The 16,644-nt window shown below is 34.9% G+C and overlaps 1 protein-coding gene across 1 annotated transcript; it reads right to left on the bottom strand.

Moving 5' to 3' along the window:
• Positions 1-8,845: 8,845 nt before the first annotated feature.
• Positions 8,846-9,778, bottom strand: LOC143655387 (olfactory receptor 4K17-like). The gene is given in 1 exon segment (XM_077126720.1): positions 8,846-9,778. A coding segment is annotated over 1 exon segment (933 nt).
• Positions 9,779-16,644: the final 6,866 nt, after the last annotated feature.

Raw genomic sequence — 16,644 nt, 5'->3', positions numbered from 1 at the left:
CTTTTCAGTGGAATTTTTTTTTTTTGCTTGGTAGAGCAAAATAGTTTTATGAGAGTCTTTTATTTCTCTAATTTAGGTTGGAAGTGAAAAAATAAATGGGAGTACCTTGCTTTATAACACATTATGAAGTGAACAGAAAACAATAAAGAGCCTCGATGGGCTTTGGAGAAATAAATGGGGTGAAAGAGAATGTGAAGTGCCATTATATTTGTCTTTATGTTACTGAAAAATCCCAAAACAAAAGAAGATAGACTTTAGAGTCTCTACAAAATACAATAAGTTGTTTATTATGTGTAGACTACTGTTATACTATTTTATAAATGGTAAAATGAGGAAATGCAAATGATATGATTAGACAGTGTCCTACTACAACAGGTATTTAAGGGATGCAATTCTGTGCATCCATAATTTGGTAAACAGGGAAATTCTATTGATTTAGCTAAGAAGTAGTGTTGATTCTTAAACATGCTCTCTTCTAGGCATGGGTAACAAGGCTCAATGAGGTTGAATCACTCAACTCTGTTCTCATCACAATCATTTCTCAGAGTAGGTGCCTTTGCTGCAATATTTTAAGATAAGTTCAAATGAGTCCCTTCAGGATCTATCCTAGACATATACACCTCTTGCTTTAATAGCTCACAGCTCCAAGGGTGGAATGCACTACATTCCATGTCCACCATCTCAACCCCACTGGCTAGAGCTTCATTTTTATCCATATTACTCCCCTAGCAGTGCTGGAGGGATTTTATTACTATACAACCCTGCTCATGCTTGTTATATTCTTTTTTTTTTGGTTGTAGTCATCCTGATCAGAGTGATGTGACATCTCATTGAGTTTTTGTAAATGTTTCTTATTGTTACATGTAACATATATACAAAGAAAAGAAAGAAAAAACAATGATTTTCAAAGTACATTTCAACAAGTAGTTACAGAACAGATTTCAGAGTTTGGTTTGGATTACCATTTGACTATTTCATATTTTTCTTTCCAACTGCTCCAAAACACTAGAGGATTGTTTCTTCATATGGACCAGAACTCGAAGTATAGTAAGGAATGATGAGAAAGACTGATGGAATCAGGGGGTCTGAAGATCAGCAATAACAGACAACAGACAACTTTATTCTTAACCAGATCCAGCCTATATACTGCAGGGTGACAAAAGGCATGCATGCATTTCCAGAGGGAGCAGAGTGCTTATTTTTCAGTGCTTTCTTCCTTCATACTTAACATAACCATTTTGGGTAAACATTCTCTTCCTCCCAGATTGTTCTACATAACAATCTCCACAGTTTACTGCCACCACCACTCTGATGCCAACTGCTCCCCACAAATTCTGAAGTTCTTGTTTTAACCCTTGCTCCTACAGAGGATAAAAGAAGTATTTTTTTTATTTCCCATGAAAAATAACAAATGTACAAAAAAGCAATAAATTTCAAAGCACATCACAACAATTAACTTGGAGAACAGATTTCAGAATTTGGAATGGATTACAATTCCACAATTTTAAATTCCTAATTCTAGCTTCTCTAAGATACTGGAGACTAAAAGAAGTATCAGTATAATGATTCAGAAATCATACTTGTTTGTTAAACCCCAGTTTCTTTGTATAACTCCACCATCAACTTTGATCTTTCTCCCACTCTTTAGGGGTATTTAGGCTATGCCCATTCTAACTTGCTCATATTGGAAGGGTCTGTAAATAATATAGGATCAGGGATGGAACCAGTAAATGTCTGGAGAGGCTAACTTATCTGTGTTTTAAGACTCATCTGTTCTGGGACCCATCTGGAGGATGTAGGTTTCTGAAAATTTCCCTAGTGCATGGAACCTTTGTAGAACCTTATTTGTTCTTTAGGATTGCTTGGAATGGTTTTGGTTAGGGTTTGCCAAATTATGATAGGTATCAATGTCTAACTGAAGCTTGCCTAAGAGTGACCTGCAGAGTAGCCACTCAAATCATTTGAACTCTCTCAGCCACTGCTGCTTTAGTTTTACACTTTTTCCTCTTTTGGTCAGGATGGCATTGTTGTTCCCATGGCACAAGGGCCAGACTCATCCCTGGAAGTCATCTCCCATGCCACCAAAGAGAATTTCACCCCTGGATGTCAGGTCCCATGTACTCCCGCCTTTTGAGGGACAATTTGGCTTGGTACAGAATTTTTGGCTGGAAGTTTTTCTCTTTCAGGATCTTAAATACATCATACCATTGCTTTCTAACCTCCATAGTGCCAGTTGAGAAGTCCAAACTTTGTCTTATGTGGTTTCCTTTGTATGTATTTGATTGTTTTCCTCTTGCTGCTTTAAGGATTTTCTTCTTCTCTTCAACATTTAGCACCTGATTAGTATGTGCCTTGGGGAAGGCCTGTTGGATTTATTCTATTTGGAGTGTGTTGGACTTCTTTGAGTTGCATATTTATTTATGTCCTTTGTAAGGGTTGAGAAGTTTGTTCCCATTAGCTCTTCCACTAATCTTGGTAGCCCTTTACTCTTCTTCTTCTGGGACACTGATGATTCTTAGACTTGAGTACTTTGTTTTGCCCATCCTGAGATCCAACTCAAAATTTTTCCATCTTTTTTACCATTTGCTCTTTTGTGTATTTGAAATCAGTTGTTCTATCCTCTAATTCAATCATTCTTTCTTCTGTCTTTTAAAATATTCTGTGGTGTGTCTCTAGTATATTTTTTATTTGGTCTAAAGCATTTTTAATCTCTGATATCTGCCATTTTTCTATGTATGCTTTTAAATTCCTCTTTATCCTATTCTAGTGTCTTCTTGACTTTGTTAAGTCATCAATCACCTGACTGATTTTATTTAGTAAAGTTAGATGAACATTTTTGTGTATTGTTCCCAGGTTTGTGTCTCCTCTGTTGTTTTAATTTTGTCATTAGATTGTGCTATATCTTCTGCATCTTGATATGCTTAGTGATCTTCTGCTGCCTTTGAGAGATGTAAATATCTTGATAGATTTATTTTAGATATTGCTCTCCTTCAGTAGTCTAAAGCTTTGTATTTGCAAGGTGGATGTGGAGCAGGATGTGTGGTGGGGCAGAACAATGTTTTGATGGGTTGCACCACTGGTATAGGCACAGGTTGGGGATACTATCACTGGTACCTGAGTTCATGGAATTCATAGTGCAGGGTTGTGGAGGCGTGGTGCAAGGTCCATGGGGGTGTGGTGCAGCTTATGCAGGCCTTAGAGCAGCAAGGGGGACACAGAGGTAGGGTGTGGTAGGAGGTAAATGGAGGGGCTGTGCAGATACACAGTGGTTGGTGCACAGGCAGGATGGAGGTGGGTGCATGGAGTTTGGCGTTCATGGATATCAGGGTGTGGAGTAGGTGGCCACAGAAGTGGAGTTCTCATTGAGGTTTGCTTGTTTTAGTGTTTGTTTTTTGTTGTTCTGTTGTTTTGTTTTTTGTGGTTTTTTTTTTTTTTTTTTTTGCATGAGTAGACTTCAGGAATTGAAGTCAGATTTCAGGCATGACAGGAAAAAACTTTGCCTGCTGAGCCACCATGGCTTCTCCCCCTCCACTGAGTGTTTTCTTTTTTCTTTTTTGTTCCTCCATTGAGTTTTGATGTGCATTTTCTTAATGATTAATTATAGTGAAAAACTTTTGTGCTTCTTGACATTTGTATATTTACCTTATAGAAATATCAAACTCATACTCATTGCCCATTTTAAAATTGAGTTGTTGAAATTTTTGTTGTTTTGTTGTGAGTTATTTATATATTATGGATACTAGACACTTCTAGCATTTATTATTTGAAAGTAGTTTTTCATATTATACAGGTTATCTTTTCCATTTTTTGGTAATGACCTTTGATGCAGAAAAGTTTTAATTTTGAAGAAATCTAATTTATCTATTTTACTTTTGTTGTCACATCTAAGAATTTTGTGTCATATCTAAGAATTAACTGTCTAATCCAAGGCCATGAAGATTTACCACTATATTTCCTTCTAATAAGTTTTTGTCTTTAACTCTTACATTTAGTATGCTGCACCATTTTGAGCTAATCATATATGGTGGAAGATTGTGATCAAATTCATTCCTTTATATGTGGCCTCAAGTAATCTGGACTAAAGCACTCCATTTAACATTTCTTGTAAGGCAGGTTTATTTGGAATGAAGTCTATTAGCTCTTGTTTATATGGGAATATATTTATTTCTTCCTTATTATTGGGATAATTTTGCAGGGCTCAGAATTCCTGGTTGAAAGTTTGTTCAGCAAGTTAAAATTTTCTTCCCACTTCTTTCCTACTTGCTTTGTTTGGGATTTAAATTAAGCTATTAATCTTATTGTCAAATATTTGTACATGAGAATTCACTTTTCTCTTTCTGCTTTAAAAAGTCTATGTGTCGTTTTCTTTCAACAATTTGGTTAAATGCATTAAAATGTGGATCTTTTTTCCTGTATATGTCTTGGAATATATTAAGCTTCTTGAATGTGTAGGTTTATTCAAATTGGGTAACTTTCTCTTCCATCATTTCTTTAAGTATTTCTTCTGCTCTTTTTTCTCTCTCTCCTCTCAATTTGGGATACCCACTATGCCTATGTTGATATACTTGATGGTGCCTTACAGTTCTCATGGGCTATGTGAACTTTCCTTTATTCTTTAATTAATTGATACAGCTTCAAGTTTGCTGATTTTTATGTTGCATGTGGAAATCTGCTATTGTAATCCTCCAATCAGCTTTTCATTTCAGTTATTGTACTTTTCAGCTCTACAATTTCCCTTGGGTCACTTTTTGCAATATCTAACACTTTATTGATATTTTCTATTTGTTTCTACACTGTTCTCTTTGTTTCCTTTAGCTTTTTATTCACGGTTTCCATTAGCTTTTGAACATATTTAATGCAATTGACTTAGAGTTGGTTTTTTGTGCATAGTGTATCTGTCTTCCCTCAAAGGGTTTCTGCAAGTTTTTTTTGTAAATGGGTTATAGATTTTTGTTTCTTTGTATGCTTTGTTATTTTTTTGTTCAAAACTTAACATTTAAAATATTGCAATAGGGTATATCTGGAAATTAGATTTTCCCCTTCCCCAGGTTTTCTATAGTCTTAGTGACCTTCATTCTGTTTATTGATCAATGTTCTTTTTCATGTGTGTTCTATATCGTTCCTGTACCTTTCACTTATGTTTGGCTAGCGTTTTGGCATAGATTTCCTTTAACCTCAAGAGGAAAAAGGAAAAAAATGTATGAGAAAGAGCATAAAAAATTAATGAAAATAATGTGTCTCTTGGTGTTTGTGGATTGGCTGTTTCTGGACATTCCTTAAATGCTTAGTGAGGCCATTGACAACCTAACCTAAATTAATAAAAATAAAAAAAGAAATAATCTTTTCCCAGCTTTTCCTTTTCTTTTTACCCGAGCTGTGTCTTTATATACAGAGTGTGTTTCTGGTAGGTAGCATAAATTTAGGTCTGTATTCCTAATGTACATTGGTCATTTACTTATTTTCTGATCTCTTTTGTTGGCTTTGATATCAGTAATATTGCTTCAATAAAATGTTAAAAGTGATGCATAGTTCTCCATTGTGAAATTCTTATTTCTTTCTTAAATAATTGACAGAATTCATCAGTGAATTCCTCTGCAGATGAGATTTTCTTTCTGGGAAGTGCTTTTAATAACTAATGCAATCTGTTTGCTTCTTATAGATCTAGTTCATATTTTTCATTTTTTGGAAGTAGCTTTCAGTAATTTGTGTTTTTCAGGACATTTTTTCATTTCATGTAAGTTATCTAGTTTGTTGGCAAACAGCAATTACACAATTCCTTCATAATACTTTTTATTTCTGTATGGGTGGTGGAGATCTCCCACGCTGTGAACTTTATTATTTTCAACAATGGGCCTGGGGCATGGATTTCCCATATTCCACTCCAAATATGTTCAACTCCCTCAGGCACGGCCATCCAGCTGTCAATCTTCACAACCTCACATATTCATACAAGGCAGAACCTTTACAACATAGACTATGAACTAAAGAACTGAAGGGATGTGAGCTACCAGGTTTCATAGCCCTATTTCACCCTAAAAGGAATACCACCTCTGTATTCCAAGAATCAAGCTAGAAGGGGTGGGAGTTGGCTATTCTCACAGGTTGCCCCACTTTTTCAGGTAAAATTTTCACAACATATTGCTGGGGAGAATGGGAACAGCCTCTGGCTTAAATGTCACATCATCCCAATGTCCTAATTGTCTTCCATCTATTTTATAGAATGAATTATTCACAATAGTGTTGTATGGCCTTTGGTCGATTTTAAAGGACTTTAAACATTGTTTTAGGGAATTTTTGTCCAGTTTTACTTTTTTTTTCCAAAGAATATGATCGGCCCAGTCATTCATGCAGCCATTCTGAAAGTACTGCCTCTATTTTTACCTTCTATGCTTATCTGCTTTCCATTGTTCATAAATGGTCCTTCATAAGAATACATTGCATTGTTTACCCATTTGCTAGTTGATGAACATTTGAGTGGCTTCAAATTTGGCAATTATGATTTGAGCTATTATGACCATTTGCTTGTTTCTTACTGTGGAACAGACATAAATTGATTCCTTTTAGAATGTGATACACATGTGCAGTATCTTGGGATTATCTACCCCAGAAAAAAATGTTCTTAATCTGAATCCTTTCTTGTGGATGTGAACTCATTATAAATAGGAAATTTTGGTAAAGTTACATTAGATAAGGTGTACCCCAGCTGAATCAGAATGAGTCTTAATCCCACTACTGGAGTTCTTTCTACAGAAGGCCACAGAGAGAGAAGCCACTGCAAAAGATTAAAACCTGTAGGGCAACAGAACATAAAAGAGAGAGAAGAAAGAACCATATACATTGCCATATGATAGAAAAGATGAGAAATTGCAAAGACAGCTTTGCAACCTGAAGATACTGACCCTGGGAGGAAGCAAGCATACTAACCTCTTAATCCATGAATCAATATCTTCCTATTATTAAGGCAACACATTCTATTGTACTTGTTTTAGTACCTAGGAAATTAAAACACCCTAGATAGCATTGACTACTAGTTTTATACCTCCAACTAGAGCCCAATAACTGATTTTCCAGTATCACAAGAGGTTTCTTCAAAGCTGTGTTTTCCTGTTGGCCAGTGCTCTTAATGCTATACAGTAGGATAAAAGCAAGTGCAAAATGATTTCAAAATATGCACAATCTATGTATCCTAAGGACTTTGCCCTTTCCTTCTGAACCTTTTCCCTATGTATTCAAATTCTTCATGCTCAGGAGGACGTCCTTTCCCTAGGGCTTCAATCTTGGCTGGGTGTTGTAGAAAAATGGAATCAATAAACTCATTTCTGTTATGATATATATGACTAAAAACAAGGACTGTTTGTATATTTTTATGCATCAAAGTTGTTTTCTGGGGACAATTGAGGTCAACAAATAACTTGCTGGTCTATGTATAAAGCTGTCCATGCACTTCCATCTCTGGCGGTGGGTATGAGCCTGTGCTATGTAATGTAACAGGGAATTCTGTTTTTTGTGAAATATGAAAGAGTTCTCTAAAAACCCTACTTTCCTTCCTAGAATCTGTTACTTGTTTTGAATGAACCAGATAATATTCTTTCACAGAGCTTAGCATTCTTATTCTATTTATATTAAGGCTGAGAGGTTAGTGGTGGAAGCATTTATCTGTGTACACTTATAGTAGAAGGGCTTCTGAGTTCCTGTTTTTTGTGCTGTTTGTGTTTTAGTTACGGTTCATGTTCACAAATTCTTGATTTGCTTTGTAGAATGCAATATTTTCTTCATTTTCTCTCATTGAGATAGGAGGAAAGAATGCCTAAAAGAATTGGAATTTATTAGAAATGCATTGTAAAATAACTTGATCATAAACATAATAGATATCCAGAAAATTCAGCACTCAACTTTTTCCCTTCGTTAAAGCAACAGAAAATATTTCCTTTTTTGTATCTTTATTCAGATGATTTTATTTTATTGACAGAACACACAGAATTATTTTCCTACTTCCTTCTGTATCTCTAACTAGAGTTGGTGTGAGTTCCTGAAATTTCTTTACTAAGGTAGCAAGGTCTTCCTTAATCATTACACTCTATTTTTGTAATTATGGTCAAAGGGTGTGTGAAAGTAGAGAAAATTACCTACTAAAACATATGTATTGTTTTTTGTTGTCACCACTGGAATTTGCCTAGAATTAAATTTGTTTAAAAGATAAATCTATGTATAGCTGCTGATTTTTATATCTTATATAATTTTCATATGTTACAGAGGGAACAAAATTAAAAATTGTAAGAAATATTTGCAGAGTCACAGCTTAAGAAATTCTATAGAATCTTGTTTCATGAATGGGAATTAATACAGTTGATACCTATACATCAATATATTAATTTCTTGGAAAGTAATAATAGTTATTTAATATTAGAAATAATTATTTTAAATTCATATTATTTTTAAGAAAAAAAGTTAATGTTTTTCTTCTGGAATGTGTAGTTTTTTGAACCATTACATACATTTTTGAAGTTCAGTGTTATTATATGGGATGATGGGAGTAAGATTTGTTAATACCAGCAGACTTAAGGGACATCTACCAAAACCCTCTTAGATTGGAGGCAACAGGAAAAATGAATATATGCTGATGGTATAGGTAGATACTGAAACTCACAATTTATGCCTTCTTAGGAGACACCAAAAGTATTTATCAATTAATTCTTTCTTGATTTTACATCATTTTAGTAGATGATTTTTATATTCTTGTTGTATTCTTCACTTATTCAATATGAATAAAATTATTTCATTTTTAGAAAGAATCCCTAAAACATTAAACATATTATTTCTAGTTAAATTATATTTTTAACCTATATCACTTGTTTGGAGTTCCAAAAGCACTCCAGAGTTTCTTCATGGCTGACTTCATTTCTCTGTTTCTCAAAGTGTAGATAATTGGATTCAAGATAGGAGTGACAATGGTATAAAATACAGCAAGGAACTTATCCACAGAATGGTTGCTGAAGGGCCAGATATAGATGAAAATGCATGGGCCAAAGAAGAGAATTACCACTGTAATATGAGCAGTCAAAGTAGATTGAGCTTTGGACTGCCCACTAGAAGAATGGTTCTTAATGATAATGAGAATAAGGCTGTAGGAGATAAGTAAAATTGTGAAACAGCTCAGGGATATCATTCCACTATTGGCAACAATGACAATCTGTACAAAGTATTTATCTATACAGACAAGCTTAGTAACCAGAGGAAGGTCACAGAAAATGCTGTCCACCACATTAGGACCACAGAATGGCAGGCTCACAACAAAAGGTATCTGAAGCCCTGAGTGAAGAAGACCTAAGAGCCATGAGGCCACTACCAATGAAGCACACACTTTCTTCTTCATGATGGTCATGTAGTGTAGGGGCTTACAAATGGCCACATACCTGTCATATGCCACGGAGACCAACAGTACCATTTTAACCCCACCCAGTAAGTGAAGGAGAAAGATCTGAGTAAATCATCCAGCAAAGGAAATGGTCTTATGCTTTTTAATCAAGTTCACAATCATCTTAGGTGTGGCAAAAGAAGCAAGGGTCGTAACCACAAAGGAGAGGTTCCCAAGGAGAAAGTACATGGGTGTGTTCAGGTTTGGGGTAGAATACACTGTGATAACAATGAGAAGGTTCCCTAAAACTGCAGCTACATAGATAATAGAGAAGAGTGGAAAGAGAAAAAACTGAATATGCTGTGAACTTGTGAGTCCTAGCAAAATGAATTGTGACACTTGAGACTGATTGAATTTCTCCATGGACTCCACTGTATAGTTTATGCTGGGATGACCTGTAGAGAAAAAAGAGAGGGCAGTAATTCCATGGACATTGACTAGGTTTATAGTCTTATGGACCCTTCAGCATTCTTATTTGATTTAGAAATTTAATGTCATTTCCTACTATCTCTAAGAGGGAGGAAATAAACTGATAACTACTAACCTTCTGGAAGACTCTAACTGTAGCTTAAAAACAATACCCTGAACAGATTTCTTAGTTCCCTTAAGAATTTCATAAACCCAGTGGCATGTGCTTCATTCTCATAGGTGAAAGGAGTTGCTCCCATCTTCCAGGACTTAATGTTTTTATTGTCAGTGAGATCCTTTAATTTGAATCTTTCAGAAAAAATTGAGACTCTGCAAAACCTCTTTAAATTTCTAATTTAAGTGAGTCAGAATGTTACCTCTCTCCAAATCTACCTTAAGATGCTCTGTTTTTAGTTCTAAATGAATCCCGGCATTCAAGAATTTTAATACAGCATATTTACAGCTGTTCTTGATAAAAAAGTAAAATGAGGTTTGGAGTGCACAAGACTTCTTTCTTTTCCTTCTTAAATTCCCAGCAATCCAGTAAGTGGGTTTGATCTAGACATTCCTACGAAGCATCTCTGGTAGACATATTCATTTCAGAGGTAATTATTATTTCCCAGTGTCTGCTGTGGCTGAAACCCACTTTCCCACAAAGGTTTTATAAAGCCCAAAATTTGAAAAGACACCTTGTAGTTAAGCAGCCGTGATGAATGTTTAATGTCTCTGAGCAGCACCATAATTTCAAACAAGGGTCTCCTATTATGGAATGAGCATTAAAAAAGTGAATACAAATGGTATTATCTGTGACATGTAAATGTCTTTCTTCATGCTTTCAGCTACTATGCCACATCCCATGCCAAAGAATAAAACTCTGTACTTTAAAAGACCAGATTTTCCATTTTCTTCATTAGGCACCCACTCACACTCATGAATGTGTAACCGACCTGGAGATGAGAGAGAGGCAGCACCTATTTAGAAGCCTCAGGCTGGGGAAAGCAATCTCTTTACTTACTACATTCAAAATTGGTAAAGCATAGTGGTCTATAGAGAAGGCTACATTGTATGCATGTGTGAATATATGTGTGTGAGTACATGTGTATGATATTGTAGAAAACTGTATCTGAGGGGATCAATTAATAACACAGGAGAGAGGGAACAGATTGAAAGCAAAATAGTTATGCTTTAATTAAGATGTGAGAGAAGCAGCACAGTATTTTGAAAACATTTAACTAAAGATGGAAATCTGGGACTGAGAACCAACTCTCCCTTGAACAGGTGGTTCATCTTTTCTTCTGGGCCTGGTGTTTCCCATCTGAAAAACAAAGTGATTGATCTTGATCTTTCAGTTTCTATTCAGCCTCCAAATTTGAACTGCCTATTAATCTTTTCCCATTTCAGCTTTTTTATTTCTTATTAGCTAATTTGGTTTTTACTTTGAATTAACTCATATAAATATCTGATACAGCCTGCCTAGAAAATTTTTGTTTAGAAGTTTCTCTGTGATGAATCCTTACCTTCTTTCTTAGGTAGAATTTTCTTTCTTGTTTGTGACATTTTCTCTAACCCATATACCTATGGCACTTTTTTTTTTTTGGGTGCATGGTCCAGGAATCAACCCGGGTCTCCCACATGAAAAGCAGGCATTCTAACCACTAAACTACCCGTGCACCCCCTACGGTACTTTTTTGAACTGAGAATCCTACTGTAAATTTTGCTCCCTAATGCTCATGTCACTTGGTTGTCTCTTTGTGCTTGTCCTTCCCCTTAAAAGTAAGTTAGTCTCTATGTCGTTTATTAATTTAAAATATTTCAAAACCTTAAAATGTGCTGAACTGTTGAGACTGATCTTCTATGTCTCATAATTTATCCCAAGATAATGATTATGGATTGGTTATCCAATCCTTGTGGAAATGTTATTTATATTTAAAAATTTGATGCAATCTAAGCTTACTACAATTACTATTCACAACCATAAATATAATATAGGAAATCAGTAGGATATAATATTGCACAAAGTTTAAAATGATGTCTCAGAAACTATTTAAGTATATGCTTATTTCTCCAGTAATAAACGGCAAGTTGAAAAATACTCTAACAAGTACGATCAGATTTTGTAAACATTAAATATTTATATATACATATATATGTTTGTATGTACATATATATATACATACCCATATATAAAGAACTTCAAACCCAAAATACCAAAATATACCTTACTGGAATTCCCATGGGAAGTGACATGTTCATGCTCAGATGTATCTTAAGGAGTAAGACAGTACTAAGCAGAAATTTCAAAATTAAGGATATGAAACTAAAACAGTTGAGCTTTTTTTCTAATTGCTTAACCTAATTTGATGTCATCCTTATAATTTTGAAAATTATCTGCCATAGGAAATACAAGTTGTGCAAGCAGTCATAATGTGGCTAACAAGATAAAAAATTGGGAGTTCTTAATAATTTATATATTCTTGAGAATGCCTTCTTCAGGAAAATTAATTATAAAAGTGTTTTATTAATTTTACCATATTCTATCCTCAAAATCAAGTACGTTCTTCAGCAAAAAAGCCCAAAACTTAAAATTAGACATGATATTCTATAATGATAGAAACATAAGTAAGATTTTACCTAAAGATTGTTTCTAACAGCTGTAAGTAGTGGAAATAGTTCCCAATAGCAGTTATGTGGTGTTATACCTGAGAATTTTCCACAAACTCATGCTTTGCCTTAGGAAAACTACTTTTTCTTTGAAACCTGAAAACTAAGACAAAAAAGAAATGGAGAACAAATGAGAAAATGTATGAATATGATTTATGAGTCTGAAGTCCCATACAAGTAAGAGCTGAAATTATTATTTCATGTATTTGACATGGATACCTTCTGTATACATAGGCTATAGCTTATTCTATGAAGTGAGGGTGGGAAAGTCAATAAATAGTAAATGAAAAAGGAATATCACAGGCAGGTTACATAGTGGTCAATGTTTTAGGGACCTTGGGGGAAGTGTTGGTGACACAGGAAGACAAGAGACTGGATGGTAGAGGGAAATGGTTTGTGGGGAGCTGAACCAAACAAGGGCCAGTCCTAAGACCCTGAGTCACAGATGGTGGGTTATAAGTAGGCTTACTATGAAAATGTGAAATTGAGGTATGAGCTGCTTTTGAAGAAGTAAGTTATGCCACCAACTGCAGCTGCAAGGAGGTGTGTGGCATGCACATAACTGTTATGACATCATACAAAGTTTAGGACATGCAAAGCTGCTCATGTGGGTGAGGATTACTGTGAAATCAGAAAAATGGGCAACCATTTTTTTTGTATATTCTGCCAGGAGACAAAGGCTCTGAAGGTCAAGAGAAATTAACACCATCTTGCTCTTACTTCCAAAGTGGAAATATTGCCACCAATAGCTACTGGAAGTACTACTTACTGTTAAGCATTCCTTGTTTTATTTTCACTAAAAATTTCTTTACTCCTGGATAACATAAAGCTCAAGGCTAGCAAGTGATAGGAGGAATGAGAAGTCCCCACCAGAAATGTCTACTGATAGAAATACATGAATGCCCATTGTTCAAGGAAACAGAAGGTGATCTGATTTGAAGAGACATTCAAGCTGTTAGTTCTATGAACTTTCTTTAGATTGTGTGTTAATTAATGGAGGTAGGGGGTGTGAGTGCAGGAGTGATGATTTTAAACATGGTTTAAGGCGTCTAACACTAATTCACACAGCAGATCAGCTGAGGAAATACAGATTTCATTTAATAAGTGATCAATGAGGAAATGAAAATAGATATAAAGTACCCACTCATGGACTATGGAGGTTCAGAGAACAAAAAAGTATCTTTTCAGAGATGAGATCATCTTCAACTTAGTTTCATAAACTTCAACTTAGTTTTCCTAATATGGAGGGAACTAAAATTTTATTTATAATCTTGAAAATCAATTACCAAATATTTGATGAAGATTAAGTGTCTTAGGCCTTTTCTTAAAAGTTCCAGTATGATATATTTATACACCTAGGCATGTCCATTTCTTGTCTTCTGATCAATGCCTCCAAATATTTCTTTCTTTCTCTTGCCACTTTTTCCTCAGCTTCAGTTCAGGTACCCTATGTGACTGACATGATCCCCAGACTTCTGATGGTCAGATACATAATCCTTCCCATTATTCAAGGCATCCAAATAAAGCATTACTGCAGGATCAGTTTCTGATCTATGAGAATAGTTAAGTTTGTGATTCTCTCCAAGTATGACCATCCAATGTAGCACATATCCCAGCTTTGACTCTCTCATATAGTTCTCCTCTACTTGAATTTGCATTGACCTAGTGACTTGGCCCTTATCCACAGAGTGTGGTGGAGATTAGGTTGCATGAAGTCTAAGTGTAGTCAGGAAGAACTCTGAAGCTTCTGCCCGGACCTTTTAGGAATTCGTTCTTGGTACTATTCTGGGAGAAGCCTAAGCTACCTGGAAAGGTCACATGAAGGAATTCTGTTCAGTAGTCTCAGATGAGTTCTGGAAGGCAGCATCATTTCCATTCATATGAGCCATCTTGGAAATCCAACCTAGGCAAGGCCTAGGATGACTCAGGCCCAATCATGTCATGTGCTACAACTGTAATATAAGCCCAAGAAAAATTACCTATCTGAACGCAACAAACTATGGAACTATGCAAGTTCATAATAAATGTTTTAAACCACTAAGCTTTGGGGTAGTTTTTAATGCAGCGAAAAATAACCAGAGCAGGGCTCTTGGAAGAAGAGCTCATAAATGCCTACTTTTCTCTCCTAGTGCCCCATAATCACCAAACTTGATGTACTTCTGCCTTTTTCCCAATTTCTTCCCTCCCTCTACTTTGACCAGAGGGTCTAAGGGCTTCATTCCCCCTCCCCCCCACAATTGTTTAGGCAAAGCATCTTCCCTTCAGAATAGGCTTAGTCCAGTCAATTAGTATGTGCATTACAACAAAAAGTATCTGATACAACCCCAAATCATTTCTAAATGAATTTTACAAGCCATTTATTAAAGTCACACAAAATATTTGCTTTCTGGTAGTAATGTGATAGCTAAAACTCTGGCTTAATATTTTAATTTATAATTCAGGTAGAAAAATCAATGGATACTCAACTCTTTATTACTCACTCTATTATCTTCCTTTATTCCAGGATTTCTGAGCATTATTGACATTTTATAGCAGACACTCTGTTTTGCAGAGGCTGTTCAATGTGCTGTAGGATATTTACAAGTACATCTTGCCCCTACCAACTAGATGACAGTAGTCCTCCTTCTACTGTGACAACCAAAATTTTCTCCAGATTGCCAAATATTCTCTATAGGGCAAAGTTTCCCCTAGTTAGAAATCACTGCTCTATCCTTTTGGCCATCCTTAGTCACTCTACTTCTATTTCTATTGGTTGCATTTCTGTAACTACAGTCTGTGACTTTTACAGATTCTTATGACATGAAGGAATGTGACAAAACCATTGAGCATGAAATTGTTCTCTCTACTACATAGATATAACTTCTTGGTTACCAGTTTCAGAATATGTGAGAGAGAATTAGGTAATGGAGAAGGGTAAGAGAATGGTTAGTTTTGGATAGAAATTGCAGCCTTCACAGAGTACCTAGAGGTACAGAACATACACATCCAAAAGCTTTCTGCATGATATTTTTATTCCTAAAATTATAAGATTATGGTCCAGTTAGTTCTAGGAGACATTACAGACTTCATGCTGAGATTCTTGTGTGATTCTTTTTGCTGAACCATATCACAGACAAATTTGGAAAGTATTATGTCCTGTATTTGTCTTTAGAATCACAACCACAACTCACTGGTGACAAAGAATTTATTTACATGGATGAAAACAAGGTTTGTTCCTGCTTCATGCTGTGTTTAAAATATTTTCACATAGACTAAACATAAAAATTAAAAAGTATAATTGTTTTCAGTTAGAAAGTAAATTTAGGAAAATATAGGCTCTAGGAAATGTTTACAGGAAAATAGAAAACTCAGAAAATGTAAACATTAATGGCAATATATTCTTAAGAAGTGACAAAAATATGATAAAATAGTAAAAAAGCAAATTTGGAAACTGTAAATTATTTCAAAATGTATGAGAAATAAAGCATTAATATCAACAATCAGAAAGAATCATCTTGCTTGATTTTCAAGGTCGCCACCACAAAAAAAAATTTGTATAAATGAATAGTCATGTTCCAGACAGTTATTTAAAATAACAGACAAACCTGTAGGAAATATTGCATAATCTCACTAGTAGTCTGAAAAGTGAAAAATAAAATAGCAATGAGATATCACTTCCCACCCATCTGAAGGAAAACTTTGAAAATGTGTTAACACTTGACATTGGTGAGGTTATTATGAAAAGGGTACTCAAGCTATAACTGATTTCTTTAAAGTTATTAATACTCTTTATTTTATTAATTAAAGGAAAAAAAGAAATTAACCCAACATTTAGAAATCATACCATTCTACACATGCAATCAATAATTCTTAACATCATCACATAGATGCATGATCATCATTTTTTAGTACATTTGCATCGGTTTAGAAGAACTAGCAACACAACAGAAAAAGATATAGAATGTTAATATAGAGAAAAAAATAAAAGTAATAATAATAGTAAAAAAACAAAACAAAACAAAACAAAACAAAAACCTATAGCTCAGATGCAGCTTCACTCAGTGTTTTCACATGATTACTTTACAATTAGGTATTATTGTGCTGTCCATTTTTGAGTTTTGGTATCTAGTCCTGTTGCACAGTCTGTATCCCTTCAGCTCCAATTACACATTATCTTACCC

This window comes from Tamandua tetradactyla, chromosome 14 (assembly GCF_023851605.1).
Source record: "Tamandua tetradactyla isolate mTamTet1 chromosome 14, mTamTet1.pri, whole genome shotgun sequence".
Lineage (NCBI taxonomy): Eukaryota > Metazoa > Chordata > Mammalia > Pilosa > Myrmecophagidae > Tamandua > Tamandua tetradactyla.
Note: the sequence above shows the minus strand (reverse complement) of the source record. Positions and strands in the feature narration are given on the sequence as shown.